Source organism: Triturus cristatus, chromosome 1_2 (genome assembly GCF_964204655.1).
Source record: "Triturus cristatus chromosome 1_2, aTriCri1.1, whole genome shotgun sequence".
NCBI lineage: Eukaryota > Metazoa > Chordata > Amphibia > Caudata > Salamandridae > Triturus > Triturus cristatus.
This window is the reverse complement of record NC_140580.1, coordinates 468,374,657-468,397,451: the sequence shown is the minus strand read 5'-3', so window position 1 is coordinate 468,397,451 and position 22,795 is coordinate 468,374,657. Positions and strand designations below refer to the sequence as shown.

Sequence of the window (22,795 nt, the reverse complement as noted above, 5' to 3'; positions counted from 1 at the left end):
ACACATAGGATCATAATTTTAACTAGTCAGGTACTTATCTGTAATGCAATAAATAGAGAAATTGTATTATAGACCATCACTTTCTTCTTTTATGCAGATGTTCCAGCATTTCCTGCATTCATATTTTTTCGACGTAACAGGTGAGAAGGGTTATACTTATTTTCCTCCAGATCTGGACCACATCGACAAATTATAATCTCAGTTCAAAATTACTAACATAAAAACATGCAACACAATCTAAGAAAACATAGATCAATCATTCTTGTTTTTGATTTAAATAGCACGTATTATACGCCGGTTTAATTTGAAGCATGCAGAATGATAACTGTAAACTTTGAACATACCTTAAAGCATTGAAAAGTGAAGACTTACCAAGAAAAGTGAAACTGTCCCAGAAGTGGCTGCAAATAAGCCTCCATGGCTTGGACCACATCATTAAAAGATGATGACAGCCTTTGTTGGTCATCATCTTCTGCGGTTTCTGTCTCCTTGAATGTAAAAAAAAATGTGAGAACGGTAAGGTGGCAAAAGACGATTTTAACAATAATATCAAAATTAAATCAAACGTCAGCTTGTGAAAAATTGCCCCGAAATAGTTAGATGACGTTTGGATAATTGCTATCACGATAAACACACTGGGAATGCACTTACATATGACAATATCATTTTTTAAAATTCTTTTTATTAACCATAAACAACATGCTTCCATTAGAGATTTTACAATACATTCTGCAGTGGAGCTGCATATACAAAAAGCAGCAACGTTGATAATGCACAGTTCCTCAGGATCCGAAATGTCCTCAATGCGACCATGGATGACCTGAAACCACTTGCACCGTGATGAAAGGTTCGCTTAACACAGTCGACAATTCACCCCTATATGCCATCCAAGCTCTCCAGATCTTTTCCCATTTCCGTGGGCACCCTCTACTCTGGTACACAGTTTGTTCCGCCCTTTGACACCAGTCCAGATCATTTTTTCAACCCTCCACTGATGGGACTTCATCCGTGCCCCATAATCTAGCAATATTTCTTTTTGACACCACACCTGCCAGTGCGAGCCACACTGTGGCCCCTTTTGGCCATACTATGTCTCCTGTTACTCCTAAAATATGCCACCTGGCATCCATCGGGATCGTGGTGCCCACCACCGCAGACATTACCATGGTTAGGTTCTCCCAATACCTTTGAATCCTAGGGAACGCCCAAAGGATACAGAAGATACAAATGACAATTTCACACCAGATGATCTTTTTAAAGGGATGATGTAAAATATTTGCTATAGACTTCACTGTGCAAGAGACCACACACAAACAGCACCAAACTTAAGCAAACTAGGTTTCTATATATATATAGTACTCTTCAATAGCAACTTGCTGTAATCATTACAATGCATGGATTTTTAGTGCCTTAAACTTACTAAAGTCAAAAAGAGTAGAACTAGTCATGACCAAGAGCTCACAGAAGCCATCACTGGTAACTATATAATGAGGTACCAGTGCTAAAGTTAACAATCCTGCTTGGTTTTTTTCCGCCTCCCGCCTTCCAGTTATCAGGTGTCTCAATTTTTCAGCCCAGGAATTTTGTGCTCAGTCTGGCTTTTAAAGAGGCACTAAGATGTCCACCTAGCCCTCATGCTCAATTTTGATGACTGGTTGTGAGAAGAGCTACATATTTAAATGAACACAATCTATACTGTTGCGTAATTTGCACCGCCTTGTAGAATTTTTTGCATTTCTACCTATGCCTCCTGTGGGTTCATGTGATGCCTAATAATTGTCTTCTGGACAGTTTTGTTTTATCCTGGAAAGCCCCTCTATGGCTCCTTTCTAACATTTGCATCTCTGCTAGCAATGTCTAGTACTACCCAAGTTCTCTTTAACTATTCTTCAGTGGTATCTCTGTGTAACCCTTTCCGCCAGGTCTACCTTTATGTATTATCAGGTGCAATGAAGGTATCTTCCGCTGCAAGGTATTGTATCTCCATGACTTCTGAGCTTAGAAGCAAATTAGCTCTGCAGCGTGAGCAAAAACGAGAAAAATAATGACATATGCACTAACATTTGTGTGGCAGAACATGATCTGTCAGTTAAGTTGAGTACTGCCCTTGACTAAGGAGCGTACACTCACATTTCGTTTACCTTGAGCACATCGCTATGAAAACGACCTGAAAAAATACTGTTGCCTAGTGTTTATTCCTGGATGTAAGAGAATTAAATTCTAATTAATGGTTCACAATTGAAATAAAGATAGGTGGATGATGTTGTATGGCCAACTTTAAATGGTTCATAGCCTGAGTGTATGGTTTTAAAATCACCCTCTTTTTGGTCAGATATCAACCAGGTGGTGAAGGAAGACTGGTATCACTTGAAGATGCCCACAATTTGCATTTTACGTGGAGAATACAAACGCAGATCTTCCTTGCAGTGGTATTACGCAGGGTACTGCAGTGGAATCTGTATTGGCCTAGTAAGAGACCGTAACAAGTTTAACAGAATACACAACCGCAAAGAAAATGATTCCAACCCACCTGGCCTATTTAGTTTGGAAAGAGCATCTGGCATCCACTTTGTAGGCTTAGAAGGGTCCTTAATAAACAGAGCCTATATGGGGATGAAGAAAACATTCAAAGCAATATTTTAATATGTATTTACTTATGGGCTTTCACTTCTCAATCGTTGATAGTCATTGAGATAATAAATAGAGGTTTGGTGGCTGTATTTTCTCAACCAAGGACTACTCCTATTTTATGGAACATCGCCCAATAACTGCCATTCATCTTCTTTCTTCTCTAAATTTCATCTGCTCTGAAGGAGCTATATCTTGAATGTGTCTCTGCATGTAACACTTATCACATGTGATCCTGTACAAACCTGATCTCCGAGCACTTTAATGCGGAGCTTAAGTTGGATGTGGAAAATCTTATTTACTCGGGAAATCTTGGAATTCCTAATGCAAAAGAGACAATGAACTTTGTCCTGAGGTCCAAACGTATTGTTGTTCTGAAACAGGAGAAAAGGGAACGTGAACGATGAATGTACATAAAAGGACTGCAGTCAAGCCAGCTAAGGGATTTGTCTATCTCGATTAGTTTACTAATTCAATCGGGGGGGGGGGGGGGGGAGGAGGGGAGGGGGGTCTGCAGGTCTTGATTGTTTGTTGAACATGTGAACGTGTAAAAGGAATGTGCACAAAGGCACTAGCAGCAGCAGGAAAAGAATACTGTCAAGACCAAAAGTTAGACAAACTATAATGGTGCATGAAAGAAATTGATGAGCAGATAGGGTAACAACTTACATTTGTTGCAAAGGCGTCAAATATAGCTATTACCAGTGACATAACACATAATGATGTCCTCCCTTGCTAGATATGTGATGTGCCTCTGTGATTTTCTACCACCTCACAGTCAGGGGCATGTACATGCCTTAGGCTGAATGTATTGCCTACCTGAATGTGGGAACCCCCAGTCAATGTACATCCTCCAGGGCCTACACTACACTTCCACGTTTGGAAGGACCGACAATGAATAACGCACTTGGAATATGATTTTGTGGCCAAGGTTTGGCCTAGTCATTATTAGGCCACACCTAGGCTTTTTGTGTTGGGCAGGATTGGTTGTGGATTGTACTGGTTCCCTAAAAGAATATTCTCGGTTCCCTTCTCATAGGTGTTGCAGTAATCAGAAAATTCTACCGGCTAGGTCGGGATACTTTTGTTTCAGAAATGCAGAAAGTGTTATGTGGTTTTCAGGTAAGTATTTTTCAAGTAACAAAATTATACTCGAAGTGAGTTAATCAACCTGTCTCGCCAGATCAAATACAGACTGATGTCCTTTTAATCTCATCCAAGGTGCTATAAATGCAGACAGATGAATCTCACCCGCAGACGCATCGACAGAGCATCAGCCATGGCAGGGGTTAGAGTACTCATAGGGAAACCACTTAGTAATATGTTTTCAATCCAATATGCAAAGCACCAGAGGTCTCAATAAACGAGGACTTCTGCGGCGCTTTCAGTGTGAAAAGCGCTCACTTTGTCACCGCTGCACCGTCTCTTCAGAGTGTAAGTAAGTAAAATGTATTATTTTGATTAGCTAAAACCATTACAAAAATACATTCTGATAAAACATTTTGGTTAAATTCCTTTTCGATCAGTGGACTGTTAAAAATTTTTATGTACCATGACATGCATGAATGATAAGAAAGTGCAGAGTGTCCATGGTCGTTTTCCTTGGAGCCTCAGGAGTCTTATATGCAGGTTACAGTACCGCTGATCCTTTGCTTAGCTGCAACTTGAGATAAGAACTTGACAAGCTCTTCAGAGTGACTTCAGGAATCAAGTAGTGATTTCAATAAAATAACGCACAAACGACACAAAGACCAGCAGAAGAGAAGCTTTAGGTCACAAACCGTGATCAATAATCATTAGTACTTGTGGACACAATTCGTTTATTCTTCTAAATGAATCAGCAAAAATGGGTTAAACACAATTTACTTGCACCATACTTCTGGTTAGAGACTGCGGTGACCACCCAACGCTCTCTGACAATGAGCAAAGAATAAGGCACATTGATGTATGGAAACGTGGATGCATTTATATGACAGAACACAACAATTAACACTACAAAACACCTCAAGTTTTCTTTAAAAATAGTGCATCACAGACCCTTTACTTCATGATGTAAAATGTGACACAGGACCTACTACTGAGTAAAATATGAAAATTTAAATTGCAAAAAGGACTTCCTTTTCAATATGCCAATAAATAGGGACACACATTTTCTTGCATATTTTTCACACCATGAAATTCCTCTGCTGTCAGACCAGGCATTTTAGAAACATTTACATAGACCAAGTACCGAGATTACTCGTGATCCCTGGAGGCGCACATGCACTTCTAGTCAGACCACTAGTGGGGCCATCATCGACATATCTGGCACTTCTGTCAAACCTTATAGTCTCTTTGAATTCATGAGATAGACTTCTGGCAACAATGAAGCCTATATAATGGGATGCCCGGCAGAGTCGAACTGGGATGGAAACTTGTCAAAGGCACCAAAATAAAAGTGGCCCGCATTAGTGAATTAAATAGCTAAAAAAGTGGGCCTGTCTGCAAAATTGGGGCAGTTTTTAACTTGTAAATCCGCATTGCATAATTGTTTTGCAAGATATGGAATTCTGCATGGACTTGAGCTTGCTGCATGCAATGTTTGTTTTACTATCAGAGAAATCAACAGTACAAATCTGCCCACCAGACCAGAAACAGGCCTAAAAACAACCAAAACAAGCAATTGCAATGCAATAGGTCTCGCATTTCGCGAGTTTGAGCTATTGTCCTTTTATTTATGTTTTGGTTTTTAAAATATAAATAAAAGGCATTGTCATTTACAATGCCAATAGCTTAAACTCACGTAAATGCGAGACCTACTGCATTGCAAATGCTTGTTATACCAGTTACCACACCAACTTGAGGGTTGGTATCTCATCAATGAATACATTATTTTCTAAATTGTAAATAGGAGGGGAATGTCCCTTTCAACTCCCCCACCTATCTGCAATTCATTAAGAATCGCAGAAGCCCTATTATGTCTGAAAGAATTTGTACATTAAGGAAAGTTTTGGTGGTGGGAACCCTCTGATTTTGTGTGTCGGAACCCAGGGCACCTACTCTTCACAAATCAAAATGAGGTTCTAGTCACAACATTAGCATAATACACTTGACCTCAAGAGAAACCAGAAGACATGGCCCAAAACATAGCTGGCTATAAAGCAAGGGGATCTGAGCTCATAAATAAGGGCAAGCAAAATCCTTTCATCTCAATTTAGGGTAAGCAGATCCACAACAGGGGGCAATTCTGCTGTTTCCGTATGTGCTGAGACAAACAGTGACAACTCATTGGCTGAGATTGCAAACACTTTTAAACATGTTCTAAAGCTGGGTTAACGTCCCCTGTCTAATAAAGTACAAAAAGGCAGAAAGGTCATGTTACCAATGGATGCAGTTGATTTTGTTTTTAGTCCTATTTAGTATCATGTAACAGTCGAGACAATTGCTGGCTCTTAAAACAACATCAAATGGTCAGTAGTTTCCTCTTGGAAAGGTGGCAACCCTGACTGCATACTGCCAGATAGCGCTTCGCAGAACGATTTTTAGTAAATCTGGGTGGTAGTGACCTGCTAATGGTATTTGACATAGGTCCTCCTGGCGGTAGCTGGCACACCAGTGTAGCAGGGACCGCCACTGTCTATTCATAGTATGGCATTTAGTGTGAGTGATTTGGGCCAGCCTCCTCAATGACCAGTCAAAGACTGGAATTTGCGAACGCCATAGACTGTGCGAACACGAATAGCGACAGTCAGTGGCCAGTCGCAGTAGAGGCAGAAAAGCGCAAACTGTGGGAGAAGGTGAGGAAAGAGAGGCAGAGGAAGAGCTACCGAGGAAGATTGAAGTAGAAGGGAGAGAGTATGGAGAACAGAGGGAGAAACAGATGGATTAAAATATCGGGGAAGAGTAAAAGAGAGAATCTAAAGGAAATTGAAAGAGAGGAAGGTGGACACGAAAATAAAGTCACTGAGAACGTGTAGCAGCACCCCATAAATGACCAGTGCTTGAGACTGAAGCAGCGCAGCACACGCATATATAGAAAACAGAAAAAGAGACTTACCCAAGGAAAAGCCATTGAGAGAGGAAGGGAAAAGGAGAGGGGCAACAATTCGGAGTGATGGGGCAGAGCGATGTATCAATGAGATAACAGAGAGAAACAAAGTCATAGAAATGAAGAGAGCGAAAGGGAGAATCGTAAAGCGAGCTAGAGGGAAAGAAAGAAAGGACTAGAGTGAAGCCATAGAGAAAGAGAAGGACAGAGTGAGGGAGAGAGAGCGAGCAGAAGAGCGAGACATAGGGGATGTGAAGGGAAGAGAAACAACAGGCAGGGGTAGGCAGAGTGAGAAAGACAAGGTAGATGCGAGGAGGCAGGTTCTGCTGATGAAGCTCTACCAGATTATGATGAGGGGCCCTGAGGCAGGGGGGCGACGAGGGGTCCAGCAGTATGACTCCTTTGGAGACTATGTGCACTTTCTGGGCTGCCCCTGAGGTTGGCCCCAGTGCTCTAAGAGAGCTGGCGCACCAGTGAAAATCATGCAGATCCTTTTGCTAGTAATACCTGGATGTCCGGTACCGCGCAGGTACTCTCAGTACTTCAAGCTCAGCTGGGACCCCGGCAGCCTCTCTCAGTACTCTGAGGCGATACCCCTGCAGGTACTCCCAGTACTTTGAGGTAAGTCTCCCGGCCTCTCTCAGTACTCTGACATGGGTGACCTATTCGGACCGTCTACTACTCACAGCCCGCTGAACTGCACACCCACGCAGGTACAGTACTTTAGCTCGGTGGTATCCGTGAGGGCTGTACTCACTGTGACTGACTGTGCACCAGGGAAGCCAGGCAGAGCAGAAGCAGGCTAAGGAGAAGAGCCTTTCCCTCCATGATGCCGTCTGGAGGGCAGTGTTGAAGGGGCCCTGCCCTCCACCTGCTGTTATATCTCCCGCCCCCTTTCCTTGACCTCTGCAATCCGAAAGCGGTGCCGTTCACAAAGTATTAAAGGCGCAATTAACGTTCAAGTGGCACTGTTCAAAATGTGAAGGCGGTGCCGTTCACAAACCATTAAAGGTGCGCTTGGGTACAGCACAGATACCGGCAGCGCCAGCTCGCCTCGCGGTGTACGCACAAGCTGCGGCAGCAACAAGCTTCGTGACACATAAAACAGATACAGCCTGCCCAGTAGAAGTACACACCGCCTCCCACAGGCCATGCATTATAGACAGCCTCGTAAACAAGCTTCTCACATGCAGAACAAGTTGTCGCCGTAGCACGAATATAAAAGAAGGTCTCACCCACTAATTAAAGGAGACCGTGTCACGTCGCAAGCAACATATCCAGTCCGGATGGGCTGGCCGAGAAGGAGACAGGGCAGTAACAAAAAAGCCTAGTTTTCAATCGGAGGCCAGCGTATACCATAAAGGATGACGCCAGACAATGGGAATGATGCGCGGGGCTTCAAGTCCCCTTCTAAAATCTTCTCAGCTATAATAAGCATCGCAGAGCGAGGAGCGCATGCGCGCTCCAGCGCTAGGTCTGTGAGACCTAAAAACGGCCACACACTGACAAGTCAGACCAGCCCATCGGGCACTGACTGATTGCCCTATAGGCCAGTCCAACCATGATGCCCTGTGACCCCAGGATAACAAAGGCTTGGTTCAAAAGAGACAGCTTGTGTTCTTCGTAGGGATGTATTCAATTTACAATTCACTTGCTCAGAGGAGAAAACCTAAAATATGCTATCACTCCTTTCTCTTATCTTGTTTACATTTATTATTTTTATAAATTTGATAAAGTGCAGTAGGACGCAATTTTGATTAAATTGTTTATTTTTCCATAACTTTTCCGTTGCCGTTGATATCAAATGAAAGGTTCTTTTTGCATGAAAATGAATTCCAATGAATATATAAAGATTTGTTAAAAAAATTGTTTTGTAATGTCACGACAATATTAATGCATACAATGGTAATGAATACAAATGGTATTTGTCAGACCAACTGGGAGAATATATAGAGTAAGTTACTAAACAGATATAGGTAAACATAAGAGAAAGAAGTGATGGCACAAAGAGTTAGCGCCCTGAGATAATGAATAATGAATAGTCCATTTTATCCATCTCTACGGGGAACTGATGGCCACAAATGATGCTCCCCTACAGCAGTAGTATTCAGTTAAGTATGGTAAATCTTTTAAAGATGCCAAACTGTAAATTCCAGAGACCAAGATATAACATGCATTTACAGAGAGAAAGCAGCTTGTTCTGAGGTACAAGCGTTTTAGAATCATGACCCACTTTTTTAGCATGACAAACTTTTGTGACCAACCTAGCCTAATGGACATGAGGTGAGCGATTTCTTAATGTGACTAAAGCATCTTGGGGCAGCACATTGTCATTTACAAACAACACATTTTCTATTGAAATGGTTACTACATACATACACTTTTAATGATAAAATCATGTTGCACACAAATTATAATGTGTGGAAATTGGGTTTCAGTGAATATTTATTATTTCTGAACCACCAAGTAAAGTGTCTTGATTTGCTCTGATCCTATTAAAATCTTTGTTTCAATCACACTTCAGAATTACATAAATGTGCCTAATTATTACTTTCCTACCTGCTGAATGTGTACAGATCATTTAAAGGTATTTGTGATTTGCTGTTTGTTAAGGAGAAATGACATTCGACAGCCTTTCCTTCCGCACTTCATGTACACGAGGAAGACTGTCACATAATTCACTTTTCTTTCTTTGACTACAAAGTAAGAGGAGTTTGGAAACACCAGTTCCCGTGTTAATTAAAAAAGTATGCAGCAGAAGTCATTGCCTCACATTTGTAATCTGTCTTTGAAGTGCAGCAAATCTGACAAGATAAATACCGAATCTAAAGGCGTCTTTATTTATTGCTTGGGCTCTCCTCACCCACCAAATACAAGCTGGTGACACCCACAGTTTCAGAAACACTGGTCTTCACATGAGAGTCTGTTCACATAGGATTGACACGGGGTATCATAGCTAGGGTAGAATACACACCTGGGACCCCTTACTGAACACAAATGGCCTGTGTACCATCAATCGTAAGATTTCGCTAAAGAGCCACATTAATTAAGCTAATTTTAAGGTTCTTTTAAAACCAGTGCCAAATCGTTCATATGATCTGTTTTCTCAAATTAGCAACTACAAATCAACAAACCAAACTTAATGTGCAGTGGAGAGTGTATGTATGACTTTGTAAATACTTCCTTTACACACAACCCACAAGACGAGGAGAGCCACCAACGCCTCCAAAAGAGACCACGTAAAAAGATAGTGAGTGCCAAGCAGCATAACATCAAGAGGCGGCTTGAGACTATAGAGCAGCTTTTTTTCTTTTTCTTCAAATAAACCTTTTCTTCAATACGAGTCTGTAGTGCTAACAGCATCTTACGTGACAAAGCAAGAGACAGGTATTACCCGCCGCAAATCCACACAGAAAGTGGGTTTGTCTGGCAATTGTTTTCAGTCACTTTTTTTTGTGTGCAGATTTATATAGCGCGAACTCGACCTGAAAGTATTGGAGCGCTTTACATGAGCACCAGTTATGTTACAAAAGGACACATTCTTTTTTTTTTCATCCTTTGTTCCAGTCTGACAGCGAAACGGCAGCCCGGGTCTTTGCGCAATATGAAACTTGTGTGGCGAGCAGTGCCCAGGGCTTGACTGAGCTGCAGCAGGTATATTGTATTTTCTGATGCTGGGTCTTTTTTTGTTTTTACTGGAACAGATGTGGACAATGAAGAACTCAATCCTCGGCTCCAGATTCCTGCAGGGCCAAGCACCTGCAGCAACATCCATCTCTGGACATATGGCTAATGCTGCTACCCATTAGCACAGCTAAGTACGTATAGGCTGTCAGTGGACCCATATCAAGCAGGTTCCCCCAAGACATGTGGCGCTCAGTGTTGAAGAGCACCTCAGATGCTGCTCAAGCACCACAAATCATTCCAAGCTACTGCAGACCCTCTCTGTGTGTAGTCTGCCATATTGCTATTTACAGTTTCCTAAACCTGCACAGCAAATGCAACTTCCCAGATCCTCAGAGGGCTCAACAGCAGTGCACCATGCCCATGGCTTGAGATGAACTCCTTTGACTCTCAGAGTCAATCAATCAATCCACTTTATTCGATTAATTAAAATCATAAAAGTACAAGACAACAATTACATTCATACACAAATACAAATACAAAAAATAAATAACAATGTTATCTCAGAGTCAAGCGGCGCAGGGCAAAATGCCACCTGTCATTCTGCCTGGCACTCCAAACACCAAATAGCTCTCCAGTGGGGAGATCTAGAATGTGTCAAGCCCCCCCCCCCACCAACCGAAGCACATGCTGAGTAACAGGGAAAAGATGTAAAACCAAGAGGCTTATGGAAGGCCTCTGTCCATAAAATCACCCACAAAAACGTGGCTGTATGTGAGCTGGAAGTATGAAACAAACTTTATTTTAGATTGGATTGGCCAGGTCTGAGTCATTAGGAGCGGCTTTTATCCAATGGAGAATGGCCAACAAAATATAGGATAGAAAAGCCCTTACTTTGCCCTTAGAACTAAGCATAGAGTCGAGCTCTTGTCTTACTTTCCAAAGCGACAAAACATCAAGGTCTTGTTTGTTTCAGCAAATTTTATCTTAGAAAATGTCACGCTCTAGTCCAGTTTTGTTTTTCATGTTCATTGTCTTATGTCAGATTTAACTAATTACTCAAGTAAACCCACAGATAAAATGATTAAAGCATTCCTCGCATGCTCGTGACAGCTCGGGATGAGAAACTACCAGTCCGCGTTGAGAAAGCTGCCGCTCGAGTAAAAATCTACTCGAGTGGCAGAAAACTACAGCTCGCACTGTGCAAGATGCCATTTTCAATGACTGCACAGTGCCGGATGCTTGTCCGCACTGTGCAATCATTGAAAACAGCATCTTGCACAGTGCGAACAGGGTACTACGCAGTTCGCGAAGTGCTACGCGTAGTTCGCGTAGTGAGAAGTGCACTTTGCGTAGCTACGCATAGCGCTACTTCGCGAACTACGCCCAGGGTTACTTAGGACTCTGCCCTGATGGATTGTGACCAGAGTACTGGGAGAAGCTGGTGAAGGGTGGTAAGGCCCTGCAAAAATCTGAAATTGGCTAGGTATATAGACAGAAACTAGGTCATGCCAATGCTCTGGGTTTCGGTCATTGGGTGGATTGGCTACTGCATCCCACCTGCTTGGCTTTTCTCACATATTTCTGCTCTGTAAGTAGACGTTTACTACAGAGCAGTATGTAAGCCAACTGATGCTTATTTCACGATAGCAAGCACAATAAACAGGATTTACATGCATTACCTGCAGTGTTACCTACAGATAGATACAGCTGTCTGTTTGAAGTACGAATTACTTACCTTCGGTAACGATGTATCTGGTAGAGACAATTCTAGCCGCAGATTCCTTCACGTAGAATTATCCCCAGGCATGAGACTGGATCCGGAAACTTTTTTGCCACAGCATCCCTGCGCGCCGGGGGTGGGGCGACATCGCGCGACTCCGCCCAGGCGTCATCCGCGTACGTGACGTCAGCGAGGTCACATAAGACCCGCCCCGGCGTGCCCACATCAGTTTTCTTTGGAGAACTTTTCCGCACCACAACGGGGAATCACCAGATAAAAAACTGTGGAAGCATGGGAACAGTGTGCGAAGAGCAGAAAAATTTGAAAAAAACTGTGAAAAAACAACACCACCAGAGTAGTGCCAACACCGCAGAACCCAAGGGCGGGGAAAGAAGAAGCAGAAACCTGTGCAGTCACCCTGCCAGGATAGACAACCTCCCATCCCTGTGCCCCGGAGGCAAGAGCATGCGTAAAAGTCATGGCACACGTAGGCAACCCACCCCCCCCATCCTGAGCAAGGAATGGGACCAGTCCCAAGACAGACATGAACAACAAACCTCCAAGCCATCCCAACCTAGAGGGCAACCACCCACAAGGGCAAGACATGGCCAGAGGACCCTCAACCAGAGGATAGCAATGGAAGGAAGGGAGGGGAGGGAGTACAAGGATAGAAGCAATCCCCCCAAACCTGGAGTAGCCAGACCAGCAGGGCACCTGAGCACCGGAACCCCATCTTCCAAAGGACCAAAGGAGGAATAAACCACCCCCAGACGGAGCCCCCTGCCAAGAACAAGGAAGGCACTCATAGGAGACACAGCCCCCCACCGGGAGGCGAGTACCGAAGACCAACCCAAGGGTCCTCGCAGAATAGAGGAGGAAGGGAGGGCCGTGAAGGAATCTGCGGCTAGAATCGCCTCTACCAGATACATTGTTACCGAAGGTAAGTAACTCGTACATCTGATAGAGACTACTAGCCACAGATTCCTTCACGTAGAATAGATACCCTATCAATACCTCCTGGGAAGGAGGGTCTGCGAAAGGACCCCACCAGCCAATGCAGAACAGAGGGCCCCACAGGGGACCAGACCTGTGGACCAGGGAGAACCTCGCCCCTGCCAGGCCAAGCGAACCACCACAAGCAAAACCCCACCGACCCCAAGGGGATGTAGGAGGGAAAGAAGGCTGAAGAGGCTCGTACACTCACAGCCGAGGAACCAAGGGAAAGGACTGAGAGGCCGAAGCACCCCACTCCCCCACAAGGTAACATAGCTTCCACCCAATGCCAAGACAGGAAAGCGGAAGAAAAAGAAGAAGAAGCCTAGAGGGCCCAAGGAAACTAGGGGAAAGAAGGCGAACCCACTCCATATGGAGAGCAGCCTGCCAGCCAGAACAGCACCGGCAGTCAAAGCCAGAAGCAAGAAGAACAGCCCGAGGTCCCAGGAAGGCCGAGTAGGTGATGCCCGGCAAGGGAGACACAGGATCATCCCAGACCGCAGGACAGGAGCAGGGAGAGGAGGAGATGCCCGGGCCACCACTATGAGCGGCCGCGCACACGACCTCAGGAAGCAAGAGCAACCTACCTAAACGCCACAGAGAACAGGCACGCGAAGGCGACCAGAACCCTCTAGCAGAGCGCAAGCTATATGACAGCTACCACTACCCCACATAGGGTACGTTAAGTCCCAAGATATGGGAACCCTCTTTGGAAGAACTTCCGCAGCAGAGGAAAAACAAAAGAGCCACGGGAAAAAACACCCCCGCTGAAGGCTTGACAAGCAGCCCAAGCAAAGCAGAAGGCCCAATCTCAGGGCCGAGCCTGCACAACAACTCCTGCAGAACCACACACAATTAACACAAGGGCCGTCCAGCAGACAACAATGCCAAAGTCCCAAGGAAGCACGTAAATGGCCAGAAAACAGCCAGAACAGCCAGCTTAAGGCGGCTCAGAATCAACCCAACTCAGAAGTCACTGAGGAGGGGACAGAGGAGGAGGAGGATAAGGCGGAGAAGGAGGACGAGCCCTGTCAAGAGCCTTCCAATGGCAATGTCGTCCGGGGTATGGAACAACACGGAAGGTCAATGAGTCGCTCCCGAATATTCTCAGGGAATACTCCGTTCCGAAGCCAAGCATGGCAACGGAGAGCGACTGAGGAAGCCATGGCCAGGCCCAGCACCTCTGAGACGTCCAGAGCGGAGCGAAGAATAAACGCCACAAGTTACCGGCCATCCAATGCATGATGCCGTAAGTCCACCAGGCCAGACGAACAAGTTACTTACCTTCGGTAATGCTTTTTCTGGTGGATACAGTATCTGCCTGTGGATTCCTCACCTTGTGAATACCCCCTGAGCCAGCATTCCATGGAACTTTTCTTTCCCAGCACTCCACGTCGGCGTGGGCGACGTCATAATGCATCGGCTCCGCTCGCGACTCCGTACCACGTCACCAGAGCCATAAGAAGCCCACGTCGGCGTGATGACGTCAGTTCCACCCATTTTTTCCGAGCCTTCGAGGCGAACAGGTGAACCGACGACAACTCAAAGTATACACAGTATACAGTATACCAACACATATACACAGTATACAAAGGAAAAGGATGCCAAATAAACAAGCATTTCCTATAAATGTACAAGCATATCAAACAAGACTTATTTCATGGTATAGAAAGGTGGACAACGGGGAGGCGGGTGGGTCAGTGAGGAATCCACAGGCAGATACTGTATCCACCAGAAAAAGCGTTACCGAAGGTAAGTAACTTGTTCTGCTGATGGAAACATCTGCCAGTGGATTCCTCACCTTGTGAATAGATTCCCACAGCAGTCCCCACTCCCGGAGGAGGGTGTCCACCTTCCTATACCAGAAAATCTTGCAACACAGAGCGCGCAAAGTGGCCCTCCCTCCTCATCTCAGAGTCCAAGCAATAATGCTTCGCGAAAGTATGGAGGGAGGCCCAAGTCGCGGCTTTACAAATATCTGCCACAGGAACACCCCGGGCCAAAGCAGATGTAGATGATTTTGCTCTAGTCGAATGAGCTCTAATGCCCTCAGGAGGAGTCTTACCAGCCAGGGCGTAGCAGATCTTAATGGCAAGGATGATCCATCTCGATAGCGTGCGCTTGTGCACCGCTTTACCCTTCGAATGACCAACGTAGCCAATGAAGAGTTGATCATCTAGACGAAAGTCTTTAGTCCTGTCCAGATAAAAACTCACAGCCCTCTTCGGGTCCAGGCGATGGAGTCTTTCCTCCTCTTTGGAAGGATGAGGAGGTGGATAAAATACAGGGAGAGTAATAGACTGCCCCAAATGAAACGGAGTAACAACTATTGGCAGGAAGGCTGCTTTGTCCTCAGAACCATCCTTTCAGCATGTAATGTAAGAAAAGGGGGTCTATAACTAAGAGCTTGGAGCTCACTCACCCTCCTTGCAGAGGTTATGGCTACAAGAAAAAACACCTTAAAGGACAACAGCCTCAATGGACAACTATGTAGAGGCTCAAAAGGGGACCCCATCAGAAAGGTTAAAACAAGATTAAGGTCCCACTGAGGCATTACAAAAGGAGTGGGAGGAAACATGTTTGTAAGGCCCTTGATAAACCTCAGAACAACCGGAGATTTAAATAGTGACGGTTGATCAGGAAGGCATAGAAAAGCCGATAATGCCGAAAGATAGCCCTTGACCGTGGCCACAGCACAGCCCTGCTGAGCCAAGGAAAGAGCAAACTGGAGCACATCAGAAAGATGGGCTTTTAAAGGGTCAATGGATCTCTCTCCACACCATTTTACAAACTTGGACCACCTGTAGGAGTAAATGGACTTGGTGGAGTGTCGCCTGGCCAATAAAATAACGTCCACCACATCAGGTGGGAGAGAGAAAGAACTCAGGTTGCCCCGTTCAATCTCCAGGCATGAAGGTGTAAGCTCTGGAGGTGGGGGTGTAGAACCTCCCCCTCCGACTGCGAGAGGAGGTCTGCCCTCAGAGGGAGACGGAGCGGAGGGCACGAGGAGAGGTGGAGAAGATCTGTATACCACACCCTTCTTGGCTAATCCAGGGCGATCAAAATGACTTGGGCCCGGTCTTGGCGAATCTTCCTCAGAACCCGAGGAATCAAGGGTATGGGAGGAAACGCGTAAAGGAGTTGCGAGCCCCAACCCAACTGAAACGCGTCCCCCAACGCCCCCTGCATCGGAAACTGGAGACTGCAGTGCGCGTTCTCGCGGGTGGCAAACAGGTCCACCCAAGGGGCTCCCCACGTCTGAAAGACGTAATGAACCACCTCTGGATGGAGCCTCCACTCGTGGTCGGCGGAGAACTGCCGACTGAGACTGTCCGCACGTACGTTCAGCACCCCGGCCAGATGATTCGCCATCAGACAAATCTGATGGTCCTGAGTCCAGGACCAGAGACGCAGAGCCTCTCTGTAGAGACAACGCAACCCCACTCCTCCCTGCTTGTTGACATACCACATCGCGGAAGGGTTGTCCGTCAGGACTTGAACCGACTGACCGCGAAGGGAAGGGAGGAAGGCCTTGAGCGCCAAACGAATCTCCCGCAATTCCAGAAGGTTGACGTGAAGCAACCTCTCCTCCGGAGACCAAAGACCCTTGATCTCCAGATCCCCCAGATGAGCACCCCATCCTAGGGTGGATGCATCCGTTATCACTGTGGCCACCGATGGAGGAAGATGGAAGGGCTTTCCTTGGGACAGATTGCCCTCCACGCTCCACCAAGATAGATCCGCTGCAGCTTCTCCGGAGATCCTGATCGACTCCCTGAGATCTCCATTGTGCTGATACCACTGCCTGCGGAGGCACCACTGGAGCGCCATCATGCGCCAGCGTGCATGGTTGACCAACAGAATGCAGGAGGTGAACAGATCGAGCAGGCGAAGGACCTTCAGAACTGGAACAACCGCTCCATTGTGGAATAAAGAGACCATTTCCTGAATGTCGAGAATCCTTTGAGGAGGAGGGAATGCTCGACACACAGTAGTGTCCAGTACCGTCCCTATGAACAGGCTGCGTTGAGAGGGCACCAGGTGAGATTTGGGCACATTGATCGAGAAACCCAACTCGAATAACAGCCGAGATGTTACCTGCAGATGATGCTGCACCATCTCTGGGGACTCTGCCTTCAGAAGCCAGTCGTCCAGGTAGGGGAAAACCGGAATCACCGACCTCCTGAGATGAGCAGCCACCACTGCCATCACCTTTGTGAAGACTCGAGGTGCGGTAGTAAGACCAAACGGGAGGACCGCAAACTGGTAATGTTACGACCCAACCGTAAAACAGAGATACTTCCTGTGCGACTTCAGGATTGGGACATGGAAGTACGCGTCCTGCAAGTCGAGCAACACCATCCAGTCTCCTTGCTGCAACGCTTGAAGAACCTGCGCAAGGGTCAGCATCTTGAATTTCTCCTGTTTCAGGTAAAAGTTCAAGATTCTGAGGTCCAGTATCGGACGCAATCTGCCGTCCTTTTTGGGAATCAGGAAATACCGGGAGTAGCATCCCTGACCCCTTTCCTGCTCCGGAACCACCTCTATTGCACCCTTCTGAAGCAAGGCTAGAACCTCTTTTTGCAGGAGAAGCAGATGGTCTTCCGAGCAATAACCTTGGCAAGGAGGGTAAGGGGGAGGAAACTCCCGAAAGGGAAGGGCGTACCCAGTCTCTACGAGGTTCAAAACCCAAAGGTCTGTTGTAACAGATTTCCAACCCCGTAGAAAGTAGGACACCCGACCCCCCACAGGACTTACATGATCCGGGATGGGGGATCTAGGGCTGCTTCCCTAAAGCCTCATTGGGAGCAGAGGAGGAGGACGAAGAAGAGGGGTTGCGTCCAGAACCTCTCCGACCCCTTTGCTTCCCTCTATAGGACCTATAGAGGGGATTTTGTTGTTGCTGCTACTGCTGCTGCAGCTGAGGCTGTCGGAAGGAGAAAAAGGATGATCTTCCGAAATCCCTAAACTTTCTAAAAGCTGAACCCCTAGTAGGGGCCTGCAGACCCAAGGACTTTGACGTCAATCTGCTGTCCTTAAATCGTTGTAGGGCAGAGTCTGCCTTCTCCCCAAACAGTTTCTGTCCGTCGAATGGCAGATCCACCAATGTGGCCTGAACATCCGCAGAGAATCCAGAGGAACGGAGCCACGCCTGTCTTCTCGCGGCTATAGATGAACCCATAATTCTTGCCACCGAATCCGCCGTATCCAGCCCTGACTGGATCACCTGTCTGGCAGCCGCCTGAGTGTCCGCAACCACCTCCAAGAAGGACGCCTTATCACCCTCAGGTAATTTAGGGGCTAAAGATTTAATTGAGTCCATCAAGGTATGAACATAACGTCCCAGGCACGTGGCATTAGATGACTTCAGAGCCATACTTCCTGAAGAGAAAGACTTTTTAGCCGCCTGGTCGATTTTCTTGGACTCCCTATCTGCTGGAGACTGAGGGAAAGCACCCGAAGCATGTTTCGAACAAGAAGCCTGCACAACTAGGCTCTCCGGAGATGGATGCATTGACAAAAAATCAGGATCCCCAGGTGCCACCCTATACCTTCTTGCCACCGGTCTAGAAACCACCGGAGAAGAAAGAGGTTTCTTCCACACCTCCAAAACTGGCTCCAAGATGGCCTCATTGAAAGGCAACAAAGGCTCCGAAGTTGATGTCGGAGAGTGCAACACCTCCGTAAGCAAGTTAGACTTGTACTCCACAGAGAGCAGCTGCAAATCTAACAGATCTGCGGCCTTCTTAATTACCACATGATAGGGTGCCAATTCCTGTGGTGGAGAAGATCTTGCAGAAGTATGTTCCCACTCTGGGGTCGTATCCAAACCACTTGCTTCTTCTATTCCCACAAATTCATCCGAAGAAGTATCCACTTCACCTTCCTCCACCTCTGCTCTCTACCTTCCTTCCTCCAATACCCTTTGGGCCTCCCTTCTTGATCGAATCCGGGGAGCCGGCGTCGTCGACGTCGTACGCGCCGTCGGTGGAGCCAGAGGTACCGGTGTCGGCGGAGCCACAGAAGGAGTCGGCGGCGCCGACGGCATCGGCAACGGAGACGAGGAAGGCTCCGAAACAGGATGATCCATCCGAAGCCTTGACGGATCCCCAGTCAGCGCCGGAAACTGCCACGAAGGCGCCATCGGCATAAAGGGCAAAAAGGGGGCCTGAGCATAATGCTGCGGCACCCCTAGCGTATACGCCATAGGACCCACGGGACCAGTTGGTGCTCCGGGTGGGAAGGCCGCCCTATTAAATATACCATACATGGCATTTAGAAATTGTGTCGAATCTGTACCTGGAGCCGGGAACTGTGGATAAGGAACAGAACCTGTATCCCTTTGTGGAGTATCCGGCGTCGGCTCCGCAGTGTCTTCTACTGGAGCCGCAGATTCATCAGGCACCGGAGCAGGCTCTTCCTGTTCCTGCTCATCAATAGAAACATCCGACTCCACTCGAACCGGAGACGACGCCTTTGACGGAGCCGGTGACTGCGCCGGGGGACTGCGCCGATAAACGCGCTGGAGCCCGCTTCGGCGAAGGAGATCCTCTCGGAGACTTCGAAGGAGAAGGAGAAGGTGACAAGTCCTTGCTTCGACGCCGACGGGGCGAAGTCGACCTCGATTTTCTGTTCTTCGAGGACCGACGTCGAGAAGAATGCTTTCTTTTTTTATGATGCTTCTTCGACTTCGGCGACCTCGAAGTCGACGACTCCCGCCTCGACTTCTCCTTCTTCCTCCCTCTCTTCTCCTCACCGATCTTTTTCATAAAGAGTTTAGTCTTCCTCTCCTTCAGTGCTTTAGGATTCATCCTCCTACAGCATGCACAATCTTCCACATCGTGGTCCGAAGAAAGGCACCACAAGCAGTCTTGATGTGGATCAGTCATGGACATTAGACCTCCACATTCCCTACAGGGCTTAAAGCCCGACTTCCTCGTCGAAGACATACCAGATTTTCAACAGTAACACAGCAATACTACAAAGTAGCTAGAGAGCACTGGAAAAAACCGTTGCGCGTCGACGGCGCGGAAAAAAGGGAACTGACGTCATCACGCCGACGTGAGCTTCTTATGGCTCCGGAGACGTCGAACGGAGTCGCGAGCGGAGCCGATGCATTATCACGTCGCCCACGTCGACGTGGAGTGCTGGGAAAGAAAAGTTCAGTGGAATGCTGGCGCAGGGGGTATTCACAAGGTGAGGAATCCACTGGCAGATGTATCCATCAGAATCCTGGGACGCTGCTGATCCCAGAGACTCAGCCGAGTCCCACAAACAGGAGGAGGCCCTAGCCAGCACACACAAGGTGTTAAGGGCCTGCAGGGCCGCGCTGGTCGAGGCGAAAATGTTGCGGCCCCAAGAGCCCAGGCAGCGGGACTCCCGGGACGGCGGACTCAATAGTGGCGGCAGGGAGGGAAAAGCAGTCCGCAAAAGGGGGCTGGCGGCTGAGGGGTGAAGGGATAGACACGCCGGGTCACACGGCGCAGGGAGGTGCCGGTGCCGAAGCTGCTCAGGCGCCAGGTCCTCTGAGGCAGGACGCCTCCAAGCCCCCGTCAAGGAAGAAAGGAGCGAACCTTCAAAGGGAAGTAAGATTTCCCTCCTACCAGAGCCCTGGTGGAGGACCCCCAATAGATGGTCTGCTGGAAAGTGAGCCACCTGGTCAGCCATACGCAGAATGCCCATAGCCGTGGACACTGCGTGAGCGAAGGCCGCACCCGTCTCCATAGGGCCCAGCGGTGGAGAAAGCAGCTCCTCCGTGGGCAACGGCTGCAAACTAAGGCGGCCGTCCCAGAGGCCAAGTGGGACAGGCAAGGGCCAGACTTGGAAGGCAGAAGGAGCCAAAGAATGAGGGACCTGCCGCTCTTCTCACGAACACCTCTGCCTCAGGAAGGGCGGGGAGCCGCCCTTCGATGCAAGTGAAAAAGACACCACATGGCGACCAGTCTCCGGGGAGGACGACACCAATATACAGCCTGCCTCCGGAGAAGAAGGAGCGTCCGAAGACGAATCCGCGTGGAGCTGTAGAGTCCGCTGCTTGAGGTAGGACGTCGGCACCGGCCGGCGTCACCGGACAAGGTACCTCCAAGTCACCCCGCACCGGGGAACGGAGCGGAGACCGGAGTAGAACTGGAGTCCCGGTGACCTCCCACGAACTCCACAGGGACCCCCGCTGGAGTTTGCGGCGAGGCAGAGACACCATGGCCTGAAGGAGGTGCCCCACTGGAGCCGCACCCCAACAGTGCCACATCCTCCAAACCTGGATCCGAACCAGTCGGCGCTGGGACCGGAGCCACCGGTGGTGCAGAAGAGTGCCCTGCGCAGAGCGAGGGATCCGCCGACGCCCCAGGAGGGGAAGGAGAAGGAGACGCCAGCGAGGCCTGCAAAGCCGCCACGTATGTCTCCATTTGGACTCTTGACGCCCCAACACCGGGAAACGGTGGATAGGATGACATGCGGGGCTGCATCACCGCCGGAGAGTCCACGCCCTCGGTAGGCCGGATACCAGCCCCCGAGGACAAACTGCGACACTTACCCACCGGGGAGAGATGCTCACGTGACATCGGAGAAGGGCGAGGACGACGACCACGGCTGTATCTGAAGCCGTCCGCCACAGCAGACCGAGGGGAGGATGTCGACCTGGAGAGACGCGCCGAGAGAAGTTTTATCCGGTGCTCCCGCCGCGACTTCGGCTTCAACTGTTGGCACGGCGTACAATCTGTGGTGCCGTGATCCTCCCCCAAACACCGCATACAAATGAGGTGAGGATCCGTCGCCCCCAGCAATACCTCTGCACGCCGGGAGGTGGCATCGCCCGGCTCCATCCTGACGTCGTCCACGGAAGTGACGTCAATGGGGCCATATAAGCCCCTCCCGGCGTGATGATGTCAGTTTTCTACAGGAAACTTTTCCGCACCACAACGCGGAGCCATGCAAAAAACTGCAATAACATAGGAACAGTGTGTGTTAAAAAAGACCAAAATCGCTGAAACAACAACGATAAGTGACATGAAAATGAGAGTCAAATCATTTAGAATGAGAAACAATAGGGAGTTGAAAAAGCACCCAGTACCGGGAGGGACTGAAGGGAGCTCACAGAGCACTTGCTGCAAGCAGGGGCCCAACAAAGTGCCAAGCCATGCCCCACCTCGACGGGGTAACGGCTACAGCACAAAAGATATGACAAGCCAGGCACAGCTTGTCACCACAGGAGGGAAATCAAAAGAACCACAATATTGAAGCAACATGTTGCAAGACAAGTGACTAGAAGTGAACGACCACCAGAAAGTTCACTATACACACCCTCCAGAGATTGAAGGACTGTAGCACCAAAGAGAACCCAATCCAACCGACTACAATAAAAAGAAGGAGGGACAGGCGTGGGCGGTGGAAGGGAATTAAATACAGAATCACTCGACGTGTGAGGAACATAGGGGTAGCAACATGAGAAGGCAGTGAAAAGTATAGACCTGAACCACCTAAAAACGTGGACGGAGTGGAGAGCCAAAGGGACTCACGCAGAACAATGCACCCTACCTCAGAGTGAGGTGCAAGAGCACACCTCCGGAAGACCAATCCCACTAGAAAGGGGGGGCTAGGTGAAAAAACACCATATGAAAAGGCCTTCGCAGAGCGGGGAGGATGGGCGGGCGTTAAGGAATCTGCGGCTAGACTGTGTCTCTACCAGATACATTGTTACCGAAGGTAAGTTTCTCTTCCATCTGATAGAGACATCTAGCCGCAGATTCCTTAACTTAGAATAGATACCAAAGCCATATCCATAGAAGGAGGGTCTGCGAAAC

At 47.9% G+C, this 22,795-nt stretch overlaps 1 protein-coding gene across 1 annotated transcript in view; it reads right to left on the bottom strand.

Moving 5' to 3' along the window:
* CFAP46 (cilia and flagella associated protein 46) overlaps window positions 1–22,795 on the bottom strand; it is a 1,240,276-nt gene that overhangs the window by 280,707 nt on the left and 936,774 nt on the right. The window contains exon 50 of the mRNA XM_085606190.1: window positions 373–488. Within this exon, the coding sequence (XP_085462316.1) occupies window positions 373–488 (116 nt within the window). The remainder of the gene's footprint in view (window positions 1–372; window positions 489–22,795) is intronic.